At 54.9% G+C, this 15,885-nt stretch overlaps 1 protein-coding gene across 1 annotated transcript in view; it reads left to right on the forward strand.

The window, feature by feature from the left end:
• The window catches only part of MYO18B (myosin XVIIIB), an 83,721-nt gene that overhangs the window by 38,757 nt on the left and 29,079 nt on the right, over nucleotides 1–15,885 (forward strand). The window contains exons 25-33 of the mRNA XM_054392567.1: nucleotides 637–756; nucleotides 874–982; nucleotides 1,797–1,921; nucleotides 3,591–3,745; nucleotides 4,640–4,763; nucleotides 6,047–6,247; nucleotides 6,350–6,460; nucleotides 8,185–8,289; nucleotides 11,107–11,253. Coding sequence (XP_054248542.1) covers nucleotides 637–756; nucleotides 874–982; nucleotides 1,797–1,921; nucleotides 3,591–3,745; nucleotides 4,640–4,763; nucleotides 6,047–6,247; nucleotides 6,350–6,460; nucleotides 8,185–8,289; nucleotides 11,107–11,253 — 1,197 coding nt within the window. The remainder of the gene's footprint in view (nucleotides 1–636; nucleotides 757–873; nucleotides 983–1,796; nucleotides 1,922–3,590; nucleotides 3,746–4,639; nucleotides 4,764–6,046; nucleotides 6,248–6,349; nucleotides 6,461–8,184; nucleotides 8,290–11,106; nucleotides 11,254–15,885) is intronic.

Consider the following 15,885-nt stretch of genomic DNA (forward strand, 5'->3'; position numbering starts at 1 on the left):
CCTAAACCTCCTCTGGGGCAACCTGAGGCCATGTCCTCCAACTATGGAGTCACATCAACTGTGGACTTGAACTTGTTAGATCACAGGATGTCAGGGGCTGGAAGGGACCCAAACAGATCATTGAGTCCAAACTCCCTGCCAGAGCAGGACCATACAATGTAGCTCAGGTCACACAGGAATGCATCCAGATGGGCCTTGAAAGTCTTCAAAGAAGGAGACTCCACAAGCTGTCTGGGGAGCCTGTTCTAGTGCTCTATAACTCTTACAGTAAAGAAGTTCCCCCTTGTGTTGAAGTGGAACCTCCTGTGCTGCAGCTTGCATCCGTTGCTCCTTGGATGCCACAAGGAGCCTGTGCAAGGGGGGCTGCAAAACATGAAGTGCCTTAAAATGTCATTGGATGGAGGGAAAGGAGCACTGGGAGCCTGCTGGTGCCAGCTGCTGGCAGCACAGCCATAGCAGACAGCCACGCTGGGCACTGCCTGGCTTCCCACTGGTGACACTGGGTGGCTGCTGGTGTGCACTTACCACATACCCTAAGCACAGGCAGCTGTCAGAGGACAGTGGTGAGGGCACTTGGGTGGATGAAAGGTGGCTGGCCACCCCCTGATGCCCAGGCTGACTCCTGTTGACCTCCAGATCATCGACCTGACGACGGAGCTGTCGGACGAGAGGTACAAGAGCGATGCCACCTGCCAGGTCCTGGATGGGGAGCGGGCAGAGAGGCTGAGGGGTGCCCGAGAGCTGCAGGAGCTGCAGGTAGGAGAGCCCTGAGCCATGGGGCCGTGCTGGTGGCCATGCCACCCTCTTGACACAACCTCACTGGACCTGAGGGCATGGGGAGAGCTGCTCCTTTCCTTCCGTGGGTTTCTCCAGAGCAAACATGACCAAGTGCAGAAGAAACTGGAGTCAGTGGAAAAGCAACTGGAGGAGGCCCAGCAGCTGGTTCAGCTGCGTGAGATGAAGATAAGTGGCTCTGGAGGAGGTAGGGATGTCCCTAAGCAGGGGATGCACGTTCTGGGCACCTAGATTGACCTGTGGGGCTGCAAAGCTTCTTCCAGTGGGTAGAGGTCCTCAAGAAATGCTGCTCCCCCAAGCCCCATGTCACCTCAGTCTGGTTTTGGTACCCTGTCATTGGTCATCCAGCAGGAGGGATGGGGATACAGAAAGAGAATCAGGGCAAAGGGTGCTGCTGGCTCTACCTGGCACTCCTGGCAGCTCATAGTGTGCTTGAAGCATGTGTTGGATTGATGAGGAAGCTGCTGAGATACGAGTGGGTTGGGATGGGATGGGATGGGATGGGATGGGATGGGATGGGATGGGATGGGATGGGATGGGATGGGATGGGATGGGACGGGATGGGATGGGATGGGACGGGGTAAGCATGCATGCTTTGCCTAGGGTTGGGGTACATGGTAGGTTGGACACGAAGGACAATTTCTTCCCCTTGAGGGTTGTCAAAGCCTGGCCCAGGCTGCCCAGGGCAGTGGTGGAGTCCCCACCCCTGAAGGGGCATCAGAGCTGTGGAGATGTGGTGCTGAGGACTGTGGTTCAGTGGTCACCTGGCAGTGCTGGGTTAATGGTTGGACTCAATGACCTTGAAGGTCACTGAAGGTTTGAAGGTCTCTTCCAACCAAAACAACTCCATGATCCTGTGTGAGCTGGGACAGCTGCACCTTATGAGCTGGGTACTGGTGCTCCTGCCATGTGGGAGCTGTGGTGTCATTGGGCATTCACCCATCTGAGCCTGGCATGGCCTGAGCACCCACCCAGCCCTGTGGGTGTCTGTGCCTTGGCAGAGGACGAGTGGCAGGTGCGCTTCGACTGCGCCCAGACGGAGATCTCCTTCCTGCGGAAGAGGCTGGCACAGCTGGAGGAGCGGCTGGACTCCGAGCTGGGAGCCAGGACAGGGCTGGAGCAAAAGGCAAGCTGCTGGCTTTGGGAGCAGGAGGGGTCAGGCATTCCCCAGGGACACACTGAGGAGCCAGGGGTGCAGCTGGATGTCCTCTCTTTGGTGCTGACCAGGTGAAGCTTCACAGAGCTGAGGCTAAGGAATGCAGCTGCTTGCTGCTGCTGCTCTCACTGAGCACCTGAAAAAGTTCCTTTTCATAGAATCACAGAATGGTTTGGGTTGGAAAAGCCCTCTAAGATCATTGAGTCCAGCCAGCAGCCCAACACCACCATGGCCATTGAACCATGTCCCAAAGTGCCATGGCCATATGCTTCTTGAACACCTCCAGAGGTGGTGACTCCACCTCCTGCCTGGCTAACCTATTCCAATGCCTGAATGATGCCAAAAGTCAACCTTGGCCAAGCCCAGGAGTGAGCATGGGCTTGGGAAGCTCTGGAGTGGGGAGGGAATGAGTGGTGAGTCTTGAAGCTTTTGGGTTGTGCTTGCACCATCATCACTGGAACAAGTTGCCCTCCCTGGAAGCATTCAAGACCAGGTTGGATGAGGCCTTGAGCAACATGGTCTAGTGGAAAGTGTCCCTGCCCAAGGCAGAGGGTTGGAACTGGATGATTTGGAAGCTCCCTTCCAACCCAACCCATTCTGTGATTCGATGATCTGTCCCCACAAAGAGCTGCCAGTGTGAGGAGCTGGCAGGTCCCAAGCTTTGCCATCAGGAGGGGAAAAAGCCCAAGTGCCTGGAGGCAGGGCTCCTGTCCTGAGGATGAGCTGAAGCAATGGGTGTTATTCATGGGCCATTCAAGAGCAGGCAGAGAAGCAGCCCAGTCCTAAGAGCTTGAGTAAAGCTAAAGCAGCTCATTTGCTTCCCCAGGAGCTGGCCTGGTGTTACAGGCTTCATTAACACCACTCCTGGGCTTGTTTAAAGTCAGTCCTTAGTGGGGCCATCCTCTGGCTGCTGAGAGAGCTCTGCCTGCCTCTCTGGCCACAAAGTGATGTGAAGCCTTGGAGCATCCAGCTCCTTGGCTCCAGCAACGGCATCAGACCTCCACCCCTGGGGCTGACTGAGCAGGAGGGATGGGGTGGGATGGGATAGGGTGGGGTGGGATGAGATGGAACAGGGTGGGATAGGATGGAATAGAGTGGGATGGGATAGGGATGGAATAGGGAGGGATGGGATGGAATAGAGTGGGATGGGATAGGGATGGAATAGGGAGGGATGGGATGGAATAGGGATGGAATAGGGTGGGATGGGATAGAATAGAGTGGGATGGAATAGAGTTGGATGGGATGGGATGGGATGGAATAGGGTGGGATGGAATAGGGTGGGATGGGATGGAATAGAGGGGGATGGAATAGGGTGGTGTGGAATAGGGTGGGATGGGATGGAATAGAGTGGGACAGAATAGGATGGGATGGGATGGAATAGGGTGGGATGGGATAGAATAGAGTGGGATGGAATAGGGTGGGGTGGGATGGGATGGGATGGGAATGGGATGGGGATGGGATGGGATGCTGCCAGCAGACCTGGAGTGTAAGGGGTCCAGGCACTTAAATCTGTCCTTGTTTGCTGAAAGATCTCTAAGTCCCCTGGTGCCAGAGAGCGGTCCAGCCCCATATGGGGAGTGACTACATGGTCCCCGTGCTGTAGGGCTCCTCCACGGCTCACCCTCACCTCTCCCCACAGCTTGCTGAGGCACAAGCAGCCTGTGAGGCAGCCAAGAAGATGTCCCAGCAGCTGCGGCGGCGGTGCCGGCGCCTGCTCTGCGAGCTGGAGGACGCCAGGGTGCTCGCCGAGAGCCTGCAGACCCGCGGCCATGAGCTGGAGAAGAGGCAGAAGAAGTGAGGCTGGTGGGGACACCTGGCAGGGAAGGGGACAGGGATGCTTGGGGTGGCTTTGAAGAGCCACTCTTTCCATCCACGTTGGCTGCTGGAGGTTGCACCAAGCCAGGAGGTTCCTTTTGACGTCTCCTTGGTGTGGGACTGTGAAATGCCTCCAGAGTAGGATTGTTCCCAACATAAGGGTCTCAGGTTGTGCCAGGGGAGGTTCAGGTTGGACATTAGGGACAAATTCTTCACAGAAAGGGTTGTCAAAGACTGGGACTGGCCACCTGGGGAGGTGGTGGAGTCCCCATCCCTGGAGGTGGCTGTGGTGCTGAGGGGCATGGTTTAATGGCAGGAGCTTAGCAGTAGGGGTGGGATTGTGAGCTCCAGGTGAGCTGTTGGACTTGATGATCTCCAAAGCCTCTTCCAGCCTCAACAGTTCTATGGTAGCACTTGGTGGCATCATGGAGAGAGCTGCCTGGTTCCCAGGTCACTGAGTGTTGGGGCACTCTCATGCTCCAGCTTTGATGTGCCTTTGTTGCATGTGAGAAGAGACCAATCCCCTCCCCACCTGGCTCCAACATCCTTTCAGGGAGTTGTAGAGGGTGATGAGGTCTCCTCTCAGCCTCCTCTTCTGAAGACTAAAGAACCCCAGTTCCCTCAGCTGCTCCTCACAAGGCTGGTGTTCAGGGCCCTTCACCAGCTTGGTTGCTTGATTCCCACAATGATGGCAGCCATGAGCTCTTGGGGATTTTTGGCCATCTCCAAAGCACTTGGGGAGCCTAATGCCAGGAGAAGTGGCATGCTGCTGACTGAGGCTGTCTCCTTGCCCTTCTGCTCCCCTCGAGCAGAAGACAGCTGTGCTGCCATTGCAGACCTTCTCAGCACAGGTGACATTTGTCCCCTCTGCAGATTTGACCTGCAGTTAGCCCAAGCCTTGGGGGAATCTGCCTTTGAGAAGAGCCTCCGAGAGAAGGTGTCGCAGGAGAACACCAGCATCCGATGGGAGATGGGCAAACTGCAGCAGAGCTTGGAGGTAAGAGGGAATCACCTCACTTTGACACCAGTTTGGGGGACAGCTCTTGGAGCAACGCTGTGATCTCTGAAGTGCCAGCAGAGGCCACCAGGAAAATCCCAGCAACATGGTTCCCGTCTCTCGTAGCGCAGTTCTGGGACCTCCCTGAGGTATTCCAGCACTGTCTTCCTCTGCCAGAACAGGGATCACTTTGTATGAGTGGTTTCCATCCCATCATGCAACTAATCAGCCCCAAACTCATTTTGCTGAAGGCCCCCAGGGTCTTCTTCACACCTCCAGCCACAAACTCACCTGCAAGGAGCTGCAGGTCTGTGCTCCCATGGGGTGATGCTGTGCCAGGTGCCCCCAGAGACCCTCATGGCATCAGAACTGGGGGAAACCCAGGCTGCTGCCAGCCAGCCATGGGAAGGAAGGGATGAGGAGAGCCCCTGTGGGGACAGCTCATGGGAGAGGGAAGGTGAGGTCAGGAGGCAGGGAGCAAAGCCCATCCTGAGCTGCATCCCCAGCAGTGTGGGCAGCAGGGGCAGGGAGGGGATTCTACCCCTCTGCTGTGCTCTGCTGTGCTCTGCTGAGATTCCACCTGCAGTGCTGGGGCCAGCTCTGGAGTCCTCAGCACAGACAGAGACCTGTTGGAGTGAAGCCAGAGGAGGCCACAGCAGTGCTGGGAGGGCTGGAATCCCTCTGCTGTGAAGCCAGGCTGGGAGAGTTGGGGTTGTTCAACCTGGAGAAGAGAAGGCTCCAGGGTGGCCTTATGATGGCCTCTCAGTGCTTAAAGGGGCTGAGAAGAAAGCTGGGGACAGACTTTAGAGCAGGGCCTGTTGTGACAGGACAAAGGGTGATGGTTTGGAACTAAGAGAGATTCAGAGTGGAGAGAAGGAAGAAATACTTGACACTGAGGGTGGTGAGAGCCTGGCTCAGGTTGCCCAGAGAGGTGGGAGATGCCCCATGGAACCACTGCAGGTCAAGTGACTCTGAGCAACCTGCTCTAGTTGCAGCTGTCCCTGCTGAGTGCAGGGGGGTTGGACTGGATAGACCTCTGGAGCTCCCTTCCCACCCAAACCAGGCCAAGATTCTATGAAGACCAAGAGGGCAAAGATTGCTCAGGGGTCATGGTGGGGGGGGTGGGTCCTGTGCAGAGAAGGGTCTGCCCACAGCTGCTCCAGGGTGCTTCTGATGATGGTGCTGGGAACTGCCTGGGTTGTAAGATCAAGGTGCTTGTGCAAATCCCCTCTCCTACACTTGGGACTCATCTCCTGACACACTGCTCCCTCCCTGCCGAGCAGCAGAAGGAGGCAGAGGTGGCCAGGCTGGCACAGCGGGTGACCACGATGTCCAGCAGGCTGCAGGAGCTCAGCACCCCCAATGCCCTGGATGCCAACACTGTGCCCACACTCAAGAAGAAGCTCTGGGACCTGGAGGCCAGTGCTGGGGAGCAGCGGAAAGAGCTGGAGCGGCAAACGGCCGCAGTCGATCACCTGGAGCAGGTAGTGTGGTCCCACATGGGCACATCCAGCCCACACCAGCACCAGCAGCATCCCTCCAGGCTTGTGAGGAACTGCTGGGGCATTCATCTTTGGGTCTTTCAGCTCCATCAGAGGCTGGAGCTGGAGATAGAGCAGATGAAGCAGAGGCACCAGAAGGAGCTGGAGGACAAGGAGGAGGAGCTGGAGGACGTGCGGCAGTCCTGCCAGAAGAGGGTAGGTTGGTGCTGGGTTGGGGGGGAAGGTGATGGCTCCCCCTTCTTCCACAGTGCAGAGGAGAATCCACCATCCCCAAGAGCCCTTCCTCCTGAGGGTGGCTGAGAGCTTCTTTCCCACCCAGGGTGAGCAATGGTCACACTTTTCTTTGCTGCAGGAGTGGTCAGGGACAGGAACAGGCTGCCCAGGGCAGTGGTGGAGTCCCCATCCCTGGAGGTGTTTAAGAGATGTATGGCCATGGCACTTTGGGACATGGTTTGATGGCCATGGTGGTGTTGGGTGGATGGTTGGACTCAGTGATCTTAGAGGGCTTTTCCAACCCAAACTATTCTATGATACATCCTCACAACCAGCCCAGGGCTCCTCCTAGGGTCCTCCCTGCCGTCCTGTACCTCCATCTCTACCTCATTGCCCTGTGCAGAGAGCAGGGCACTGCCAGCATGGCTGAAGGAGGAGCTGTGCCACACAGCTGCCCTCAGCCCGTTCTTCATCCTTCTCTCCTTCACCCTGCATGGCCCCAGGATTATTTTCCAAATGACTACATGGCAGTGACACCCTGGAGAGCCACCAGTCTTCAGGAGCTTACTCCCATTCCTCTTTTAAACCCAGTCTGAGCAGCAGCTGGGGCTGCAGGAGGTGGCTGGGACAGGGAGGGCTCCAGGGAGCTGTGCCAGGGTCACAGCGTGGCACGGTGGCTCCCAAAGGCACTGCCAAGCAGCTGCTCCTGAGGGGAGGAGCAGGCTGGCAGTGGGCTGCCTTGGCTTGTCAGCACATTTGCACCACCAGCACCCAGCTGGACTGGCTGAGCCTCTCTCAGTTGCATGGCAGAGCTGTGGGGTGCTGTCCCAGTTGATGTTGCTGCAGTGCTGTGGGAAGGTGATGCTTGAGCAAGAGGGATGAAGAACTTGGCACTGGATCTCAGGCTCCCTTTGCTCCTGGGTACAAATCCTGCCTTTGTGGCACACTCTGCCCTGCAAGGCCACTGTCATGTCCTCACTGGTGGACACCTGGAGCAAGGAGCATGTTCCTTGCCTTGTTTGTGCTCATGGGATGAGCTGAGGAAACATGGAGGAATTATGGAATCATGGAATGGTTGTAGTTGGAAGAGACCTTTCAGATCATCCAATCCAACCCTTAACCCAGCACTGCCAGGTCACCACTCAACCATGGAACCACATCCCCACAGCTTTGAAACCCTTCCAGGGATGGAGACTCCACCACTCCCCTGGGCAGCCTGGGCCATGCCTTTACAACCCTTTTGGGGAAGAAATTGTTCCTCCTGCCTGACCTAAACCTCTCTCAGCCACTCCTCAGCAGACTCATACTCAAAACCCTAGAGCCAACCCCTTTTCTGGTTTGGCTAAAGGCTCCATGTAACCACTCCAGAGATGCAGGTACAGCCCTCAGGGACCTCAGACCATGCCTTGCAGGCAGAGGGGCTCAAACAGGCCAACATGCCCCCAGAAGTCCTGCAGGCACCAGGACAGCTTCTTCTGCTCCTTCTGGTCAGGAGCAGTTGTGCTGCCTTGAGGGTAGCAGTGGCTCTCAGGAATGTGGCCACTTGCTGGTCCCCAGCACCAGCTGCAGCAATGGGAGGCTTTGGTGTGCACCCTCTGCCAGAAGCTACCAGATTCCTGCTGTGGTGGTGGCCATGCCCTGCCAGGACATGGGGCTTTGGCAGGGTGGTGGCCACGCTCTGAACTGGATTTTTCTCCTGTGCACAGCTCCGGCAGCTGGAGATGCAGCTGGAACAGGAGTATGAGGAGAGGAAGAAGGTGCTACATGAGAAACAGGACCTGGAAGGGCTCATCAGCACCTTGTGTGAGCAGGTAAGAGGATGGTACCTACCCTGGGGCCAGCCTGGTGGGGCTGAAGTGTTCTCCCCTCTCCTCACTGCTACCTCCTGGCCAGACAAAATGCCTTGCCCCAGCCTAAAAAAGGTGCCTGTGAAAAAGGGAGTGTGAATGTGTGTGTGGAGAGGGCAACAGCTTGGTGCTTCACAGATGTGTGGCTGGCTGCCATGTCCTCTCTACTTATCATAGAATCATAGAATAGAATCATAGAATCAGTCAGGGTTGGAAGGGACCACAAGGCTCAGCCAGTTCCAACCCCCCTGCCATGGCCAGGGACACCTCACACTACAGCAGGCTGGCCAGAGCCTCATCCAGCCTGGCTGCAAACACCTCCAGGGATGGGGCCTCAACCACCTCCCTGGACAACCCATTCCAGGCTCTCACCACTCTCATGGGGAAGAACTTCTTCCTCACATCCAGCCTGAATCTCCCCACTTCCAGCTTCATTCTATTCCCCCCAGTCCTATCACTACCTGATAGCCTAAAAAATCCCTCCCCAGCTTTCTTGTAGCCCCCTTCAGATACTGGAAGGATACTTGCCTCTCCCCAGCACCAGACATCAGAGAAGTGGCCTGCATTGCAGCAGGCACTGGGTGCCAGGCTGTAGGCATCATGTAGGGGACAGCCAGTCCCACCAAGGACCAAGCAAGGTCCATCCTGGCCCAGGGAAGAGGTAGAGTCACCAGCCCCAGAGGTGTTCAAGAAACGTGTGGTCATGGCACTTGGGGACATGGTTTGATGGCCATGGTGGTGTTGGGTTGATGGTTGGACTGGATGATCTTAAAGGCTTCTTCCAAACCAAACAATTCTACCATTCAATGTCTGTCCCCAGGTGCTTCCTGGGCAGCCTCCAGCAAGAAAGTACAAGGAGATGGCATAGTCTAGCTGGGGATTGTGCATGTGAGCTACCACCAGAACCATCTGACAAAGTCCTGGCTTTGTGACTTCAAAAGCACCAGGCTGTGGGGTTGTGGGAGGTGGTGACTGCTGTACCTGCCCTGCTGCTTCCAGCTACGACCCACAGAGGGCTGCCCAGGGAGGTTGTGGATGCCCCCTCCATGGAGGTGTTCAAAGCCAGGTTGGATGAGGCCTTGAGCAACCTGGGCTAGTGGAAGGTGTCCTTGCCCATGGCAGGGGATGATCTTGAAGGTCCCTCCCAACCCATTCCATGACTCTGTGACCCCAAATCCCTCCTCTGTGGTGCTGGGCAAACCTGGAGCTATGAGAACGACACTGAACGGTCCCCAAGATTCCATCCATAGGGAGGGTAGGATGACAGCAGAGTTGCTCCACTGCAGTGGCCCAAGTCCCACCTGATTTACAGGGAGTTCAGAGCAGTCTATTAACCAAGAGGGGAAAAAAAAACCAAAAAAACACAAAAAACCCAACAAAATCCAGCCCAGAAAACTAATTAAGGAAATGGAGATGCCAATGATTTCTGCTTCCAGCAAACGCCAGCCAGCTCTGCACCAGGTTACAAGGGCAAATCCACACAATTAATTTTAGCCAGCAGACAGAAAATAGGAGAAGGGGGTTGAGAGGAGAGCTGTGGAGAGCAGACACGGTGGGAAATGTTCTTCCACTCCACTTAGTCTGAAATCAAGCTCTGGAGTCATCTCCCTGTTTAGCTTCTGGTTTGCTGATTTTTTTCTCCTGGTAACCATGGTTGCTCTCAGCTTGAGGGGGGAGTGGAGGATGGGTTTGGTGTTGGTGTTCAGTTGGGTTGATTTTTTTTTTTTTTTGAGGTCCTTCCTACTTCTTTAAAAGGTTTCAGAGTAGTGAGGTGACCCCCACAGTGCCCAGGGATGAGCTTCCAGGATGCTCCAGCGGTGCTGGAGGGAATCAGGGCTGGGGATTCATACAGGGATGGCTGCATCAGTTCCATTCTGCAGTGGCTGATGGGACTCCAGATGCTTTGCATCACTGGTGTGGATATAACTCCTGACCAAGCTGCCTCAGCAGCAGCTGGTGGGGCTTTCCCTTTCCCCTTTGAGTTGACTTTCTCCTGCCTTTGCCACTCTTTAACCCCAAGGGACAGAGGTTTGTTTTTCTTTCCTGACTTTTCGTCCTTTCACACAGTGACTTCTGCATTTTCTGCACCAGCTTTTGGCACAGATAATTGGACCCACAGCTTCTGGGTCCACCCTTCTCTTGATCCTACCTCTGTCTTGACCCTACCCCTCTCGAACTGTGACTTCAGCATTCCCCAAATAATTCCTTATTCCCAAACTGTGTGGGGAATAGAATCATAGAATGACAGAATGGTTTGGATTGGAAAAGCCCTCTGAGATCACTGAGTCCAGCCTTCAACCCAACACCACTATGGCCATTAAATCATGTCCCAACGTGCCATGGCCACACTTTTCTACCAGGAATGGTGACTCCACCACCTCCCTGGGCAGCCTGTTCCAATCCTTGACCACTCTTGCAGCAAAGAAATTCTTCCTCATGTCCAATCTAAGCCTCCCCTGGTGCAACTTGAGGCCATTTCCTCTCATCCTACCACTTGTTCCTTGGGAGAAAAGACCAACCTTCATCTGGCTCCAACCTCCTTTCAGGGAGCCAGAAGGTCTCCCCTCAGCCTCCTCTTCTCCAGGCTGAACACCCCCAGCTCCCTCAGCTGCTCCTCACCAGCCCTTGTTCTCCACACCCTTCACCAGTCCGTTGCCCTTCTCTGGACCTGTTTCACAAGGGGGAAATTCCACTTTGGCGTGGATAGGTTCCATGGAGGTTTTTTTGGAGGGAACACAACAGGACTGAGGACACTCTCTCTCTCTCTGCCCTCTCCTTCAGATTGGGCACCGGGACTTCGAGGTGGAGAAGCGGCTGCGGAGGGACCTGCGGCGCACCCGGGCGCTGCTGGCCGACGTCCAGCTGCTGATGGCAGCCCCCGGAGAGCCTGCGGCCAGCGCCCAGGAGCTGCAGAGGCTGCGCAAGCAGGTGGGTGCCAGAGGCCACCTCCCTGCCCCCTGGGGCAGGCTGAAGCATTTGGGGCTCTGCAGGCTCCAGGGAAACTTTCCAGTGGCCTTCCAGTACCTGAAGGAGGCTACGGGAGAGCTGGGGAGGGACTTTTACAAGGGCTTGTAACGCTAGAGTGAGGAGAAATGGCTTGGAACTAGAGCAGGGTAGACTTAGAACGGAGGTTAGGATGAAGTTCTTTACTAAGAGGGTGGTGAGGCACTGGAACAGGTTGCCCAGATAAGTTGTGGGTACCTCATCCCTGGTAGTGCTCAAGACCAGGCTGGATGAGCTTCGAGCAGCCTGCTCTGGTTGGAGGTGTCCTTGCCTGTGGAAGAGGTTGGAACTAGATGATCTTTAAGGTCTCTTCCAACTGAAGCCATTCTATGATCCCCCTTCTCTGAGCCACAAGAATCACAGAATCAACCAGGTTGGAAAAAAACTCAGAGATCCTCAAGTCCAACCACTGTTGGCAGTTCCACAGAATGCATCAGGTTGGAAGTGACCCTTGAAGGTCATCCTAGTTTGCTATGAAGTGCCAAACTGCTACACAGACATTTAGCAGGATCTGTTGTGACAGGACAAGGGGTGAAGGTTTAAACTAAAAGAGGGAAATTCAGACTGGAGAGAAGGAAGAAATGTTTGACCCTGAGGGTGGTGAGAGCCTGGCCCAGGTTGCCCAGAGAGGTGGGAGCTGCCCCATGGAACCAATGCAGGTCAGGTTGTTTGGGGCTGTGAGCAACCTGCTCTAGTTACAGAATCACAGAATCAACCAGGTTGGAAAAGACCTCAGAGATCATCCAGTCCAACCTAATACCTAATACCTAACACCTCCTGACAACTCAACCCTGGCTCCAAGTGCCACAGCCAAGCTTTTTCTGAACACCTCCAGGGATGGTGACTCCACCACCTCCCTGGGCAGCACATTCCAATGGCCAACCACTCTCTCTGTGAAGAACTTTCTCCTCACCTCCAGCCTAAACCTCCCCTGCACAGCTTGAGACTGTGTCCTCTTGTTCTGGTTGCCTGGGAGAAGAGACCAACCCCCTCCTGGCTACAACCTCCCTTCAGGTAGTTGTAGACAGCAATGAGGTCACCCCTGAGCCTCCTCTTCTCCAGGCTAAACAGTCCCAGCTCCCTCAGCCTCTCCTCATAGGGCTGTGCTCCAGACCCCTCCCCAGCCTTGTTGCTCTTCGCTGGACACATTCAAGTATCTCAATGTCCTTCTTAAGCTGAGGAGCCCAGAACTGGACACAGTACTCAAGGTGTGGTCTGCAGATCTGCAGATCTGGCTAGAGCTGTGTGTGGGGTGAGTGGTGACCCCACCCTGTGCCAGCATCCTGTTGTCTCAGATGTGAGCAAAGCCTCTGGTGCTGGGGAGGGTCTTCTTGTGTGGAGCACTGCTCTGGGATTAAGCCAACAGTGGTGGAGTGTCCTTCTCTTTGTATTTCCTGCAGCCCTGTTAATTACCTTCTGCTCAGCACGTTTGCTGGCTGTCTAATGAGGAGCTTCAGCAGCGTTTGGTTTGGGAGGTGTTGCCATAGGGATCTTAGAATCACAGGATCACGGAATCACAAAATCATTTTGGTTGGAGGAGACCTTTCAGATCAGAATCCAACTGAGTTGAGTCATTAGCCCAGCACTGCCAGGTCACTACTAAACCACATCCCTCAGCACCACATCTTCACAGCTTTGAAACCCCTCCAGGGATGGAGACTCCACCACTGCCCTGGGCAGCCTGAGCCAGGCCTTGATGTCCTTCAAGGGGAAGAAATTGTTCCTCATGTCCAACCTAAATGTCCCCTGAGGCAACTTGAGGACATTTCTGCTTATCCTATCACCTGATACCAGGGAAAAGAGACCAACCCCCACCTGCCTCCAGCCTCCTCTCAGGGAGTTGCAGAGAGCCAGAAGGTCTCTCCTTTTCTCCAGGCTGAACAATCCCAGGTCTTTCAGGGATGCTGGAGGCAGGAGCAGGGATCACAGTGGATTTTCCTTAGTTTAAGCCAGTTCACAACTGGTGCTGAGCAATCTGAGTGGCTGCAGGCAGATGCCCACCACGCTGGGGACAATCTGAGCCCCAGGGTGATCTCAGGGTCCCATGGAGTGCCCTGCCCCAGGGAACAGAAGCAGCACAGAGCTGTCCATCCACAGGCTGGCCATGGTGGTGTATCTCACAACACCAAGCAGCAGGGCTGAGCTAAGGATGCCAACCCTCTAAACCACGCAGTGATTAATTGATCTGCACAGAAACAAACCCATCAGGAGGCAGGAGCAGCTCCAACACCACGCAGATGTAATGAGATAATGGTTCTGCAGAAAGCACATCTGCCAGCACCAGCTGTTCCCACCTGCACTGAGGGAGAAGGGAAGGGAGGGGGAGCTCAGTCTGATGTGGCTGACAGAGTGCCCATGGCCATGGTCATACTCATGGCCATACTCATCATACCCATGCCCATGCCCATGGAAGAAATTCTTTCCAGTGAGTGTGGTGAGACACTGGAACAGCTTGACCAGAGAGGTTATGGATGCCCCTTCACTGGAAGTGTTCAGGGTTGGACAGGATCTTGAGCATCCTGATCTAGTGGAAGGTGTCCTTGCCCATGGCACAGGGGGGTGGAATTAGATGATCTTTAAGGTCCCTTTCACTCCAAACTGTTCTAGGATTCTATGCTCTTTAAGACCCCTTCCACCCCAAACCACTCTAGGATTCTATGCTCTCTGAGGTCCCTTTCACCCCAAACCACTCTAGGATTCTATGCTCTCTGAGGTCCCTTTCACCCCAAACCACTCTAGGATTCTATGCTCTTGAAGGTCCCTTCCACCCCAAACCATTCTAGGATTCTATGCTCTTGAAGGTCCCTTCCACCCCAAACTGCTCTATGATTCTATGCTCTTTAAGGTCCCTTCCACCCCAAACCATTCTAGGATTCTATGCTCTTTAAGGTCCCTTCCACCCCAGACCATTCTAGGATTCTATGAAACTCAAAAGCCTCAGGATATTGAGGAGACTGATTTTTTTGCTGCACTGCCACACATCAAACCCCCTCCTCCCCCCCTCATGATTATTCCCTCCTTGAGATCTAAACAATTCCTGATGGCATTCATGCCAACATTCTGAGGGAGCCAACCCAGCCCACCACCAGCCCACCAAGCTCCGCAGCAAGAAGAGCCGAGCTGAAACGCTCCGTTTCCGTTCATCAGAACCCATCTGGCTCCAAGCAGAGCCCTGGTTCTTAATAAGGCTGCAGCATCCCTTTTTACACAGGTATTTAACAGATGGTGCAGCATGGCATGGAGATGTTCTTCAGGACTTCATACATTATGCATTTTTGGAGGGGTGGGGAGGGAGAGAATAAGGGGGTTGGGTGATTGCAATTCATTCTTCCCAAGTGGAAAATTCCGTTCTGTGAAGGGAAATGGAAGCTGGTAGCATTGAGCACACACTCTGCTGGATAGAGCACTGGGAGCTGGTAGCCTTTATCCAGCTCTCTGCTGGATGGAGCACTGGGAGCTGGTAGCCTTTGTCCAGCTCTCTGCTGGATGGAGCACTGGGAGCTGGTAGCCTTTATCCAGCTCTCTGCTGGATGGAGCACTGGGAGCTGGTAGCCTTTGTCCAGCAAACACTCTGCTGGATGGAGCACTGGGAGCTGGTAGCCTTTGTCCAGCTCTCTGCTGGATGGAGCACTGGGAGCTGGTAGCCTTTGTCCAGCTCTCTGCTGGATGGAGCACTGGGAGCTGGTAGCCTTTGTCCAGCAAACACTCTGCTGGATGGAGCACTGGGAGCTGGTAGCCTTTATCCAGCTCTCTGCTGGATGGAGCACTGGGAGCTGGTAGCCTTTATCCAGCTCTCTGCTGGATGGAGCACTGGGAGCTGGTAGCCTTTGTCCAGCTCTCTGCTGGATGGAGGACTGGGAGCTGGTAGCCTGTGTCCAGCTCTCTGCTGGATGGAGCACTGGGAGCTGGTAGCCTTTATCCAGCTCTCTGCTGGATGGAGCACTGGGAGCTGGTAGCCTTTGTCCAGCAAACACTCTGCTGGATAGAGCACTGGGAGCTGGTAGCCTTTATCCAGCTCTCTGCTGGATGGAGCACTGGGAGCTGGTAGCCTTTGTCCAGCTCTCTGCTGGATGGAGCACTGGGAGCTGGTAGCCTTTATCCAGCTCTCTGCTGGATGGAGCACTGGGAGCTGGTAGCCTTTGTCCAGCTCTCTGCTGGATGGAGCACTGGGAGCTGGTAGCCTTTATCCAGCTCTCTGCTGGATGGAGCACTGGGAGCTGGTAGCCTTTGTCCAGCTCTCTGCTGGATGGAGCACTGGGAGCTGGTAGCCTTTATCCAGCTCTCTGCTGGATGGAGCACTGGGAGCTGGTAGCCTTTGTCCAGCAAACACTCTGCTGGATGGAGCACTGGGAGCTGGTAACCTTTATCCACACACACTCTGTTTTGTGAAAGGGCCCAAAGAGTAGTGGTCAATGGAGTTAAACCCAGCTGGTGGCCAGTCACAAGTGATGTTCCTCAGGGCTCAGTGCTGGGTCCACTTCTGTTCAACATCTTTCTTGATGACCTTGGTGAAGACACAGAGCGTGTCATCAATAGGTTTGCAGATGACAGCAGCAT

Source organism: Indicator indicator, chromosome 26 (genome assembly GCF_027791375.1).
Source record: "Indicator indicator isolate 239-I01 chromosome 26, UM_Iind_1.1, whole genome shotgun sequence".
Taxonomy (NCBI): Eukaryota; Metazoa; Chordata; class Aves; order Piciformes; family Indicatoridae; genus Indicator; species Indicator indicator.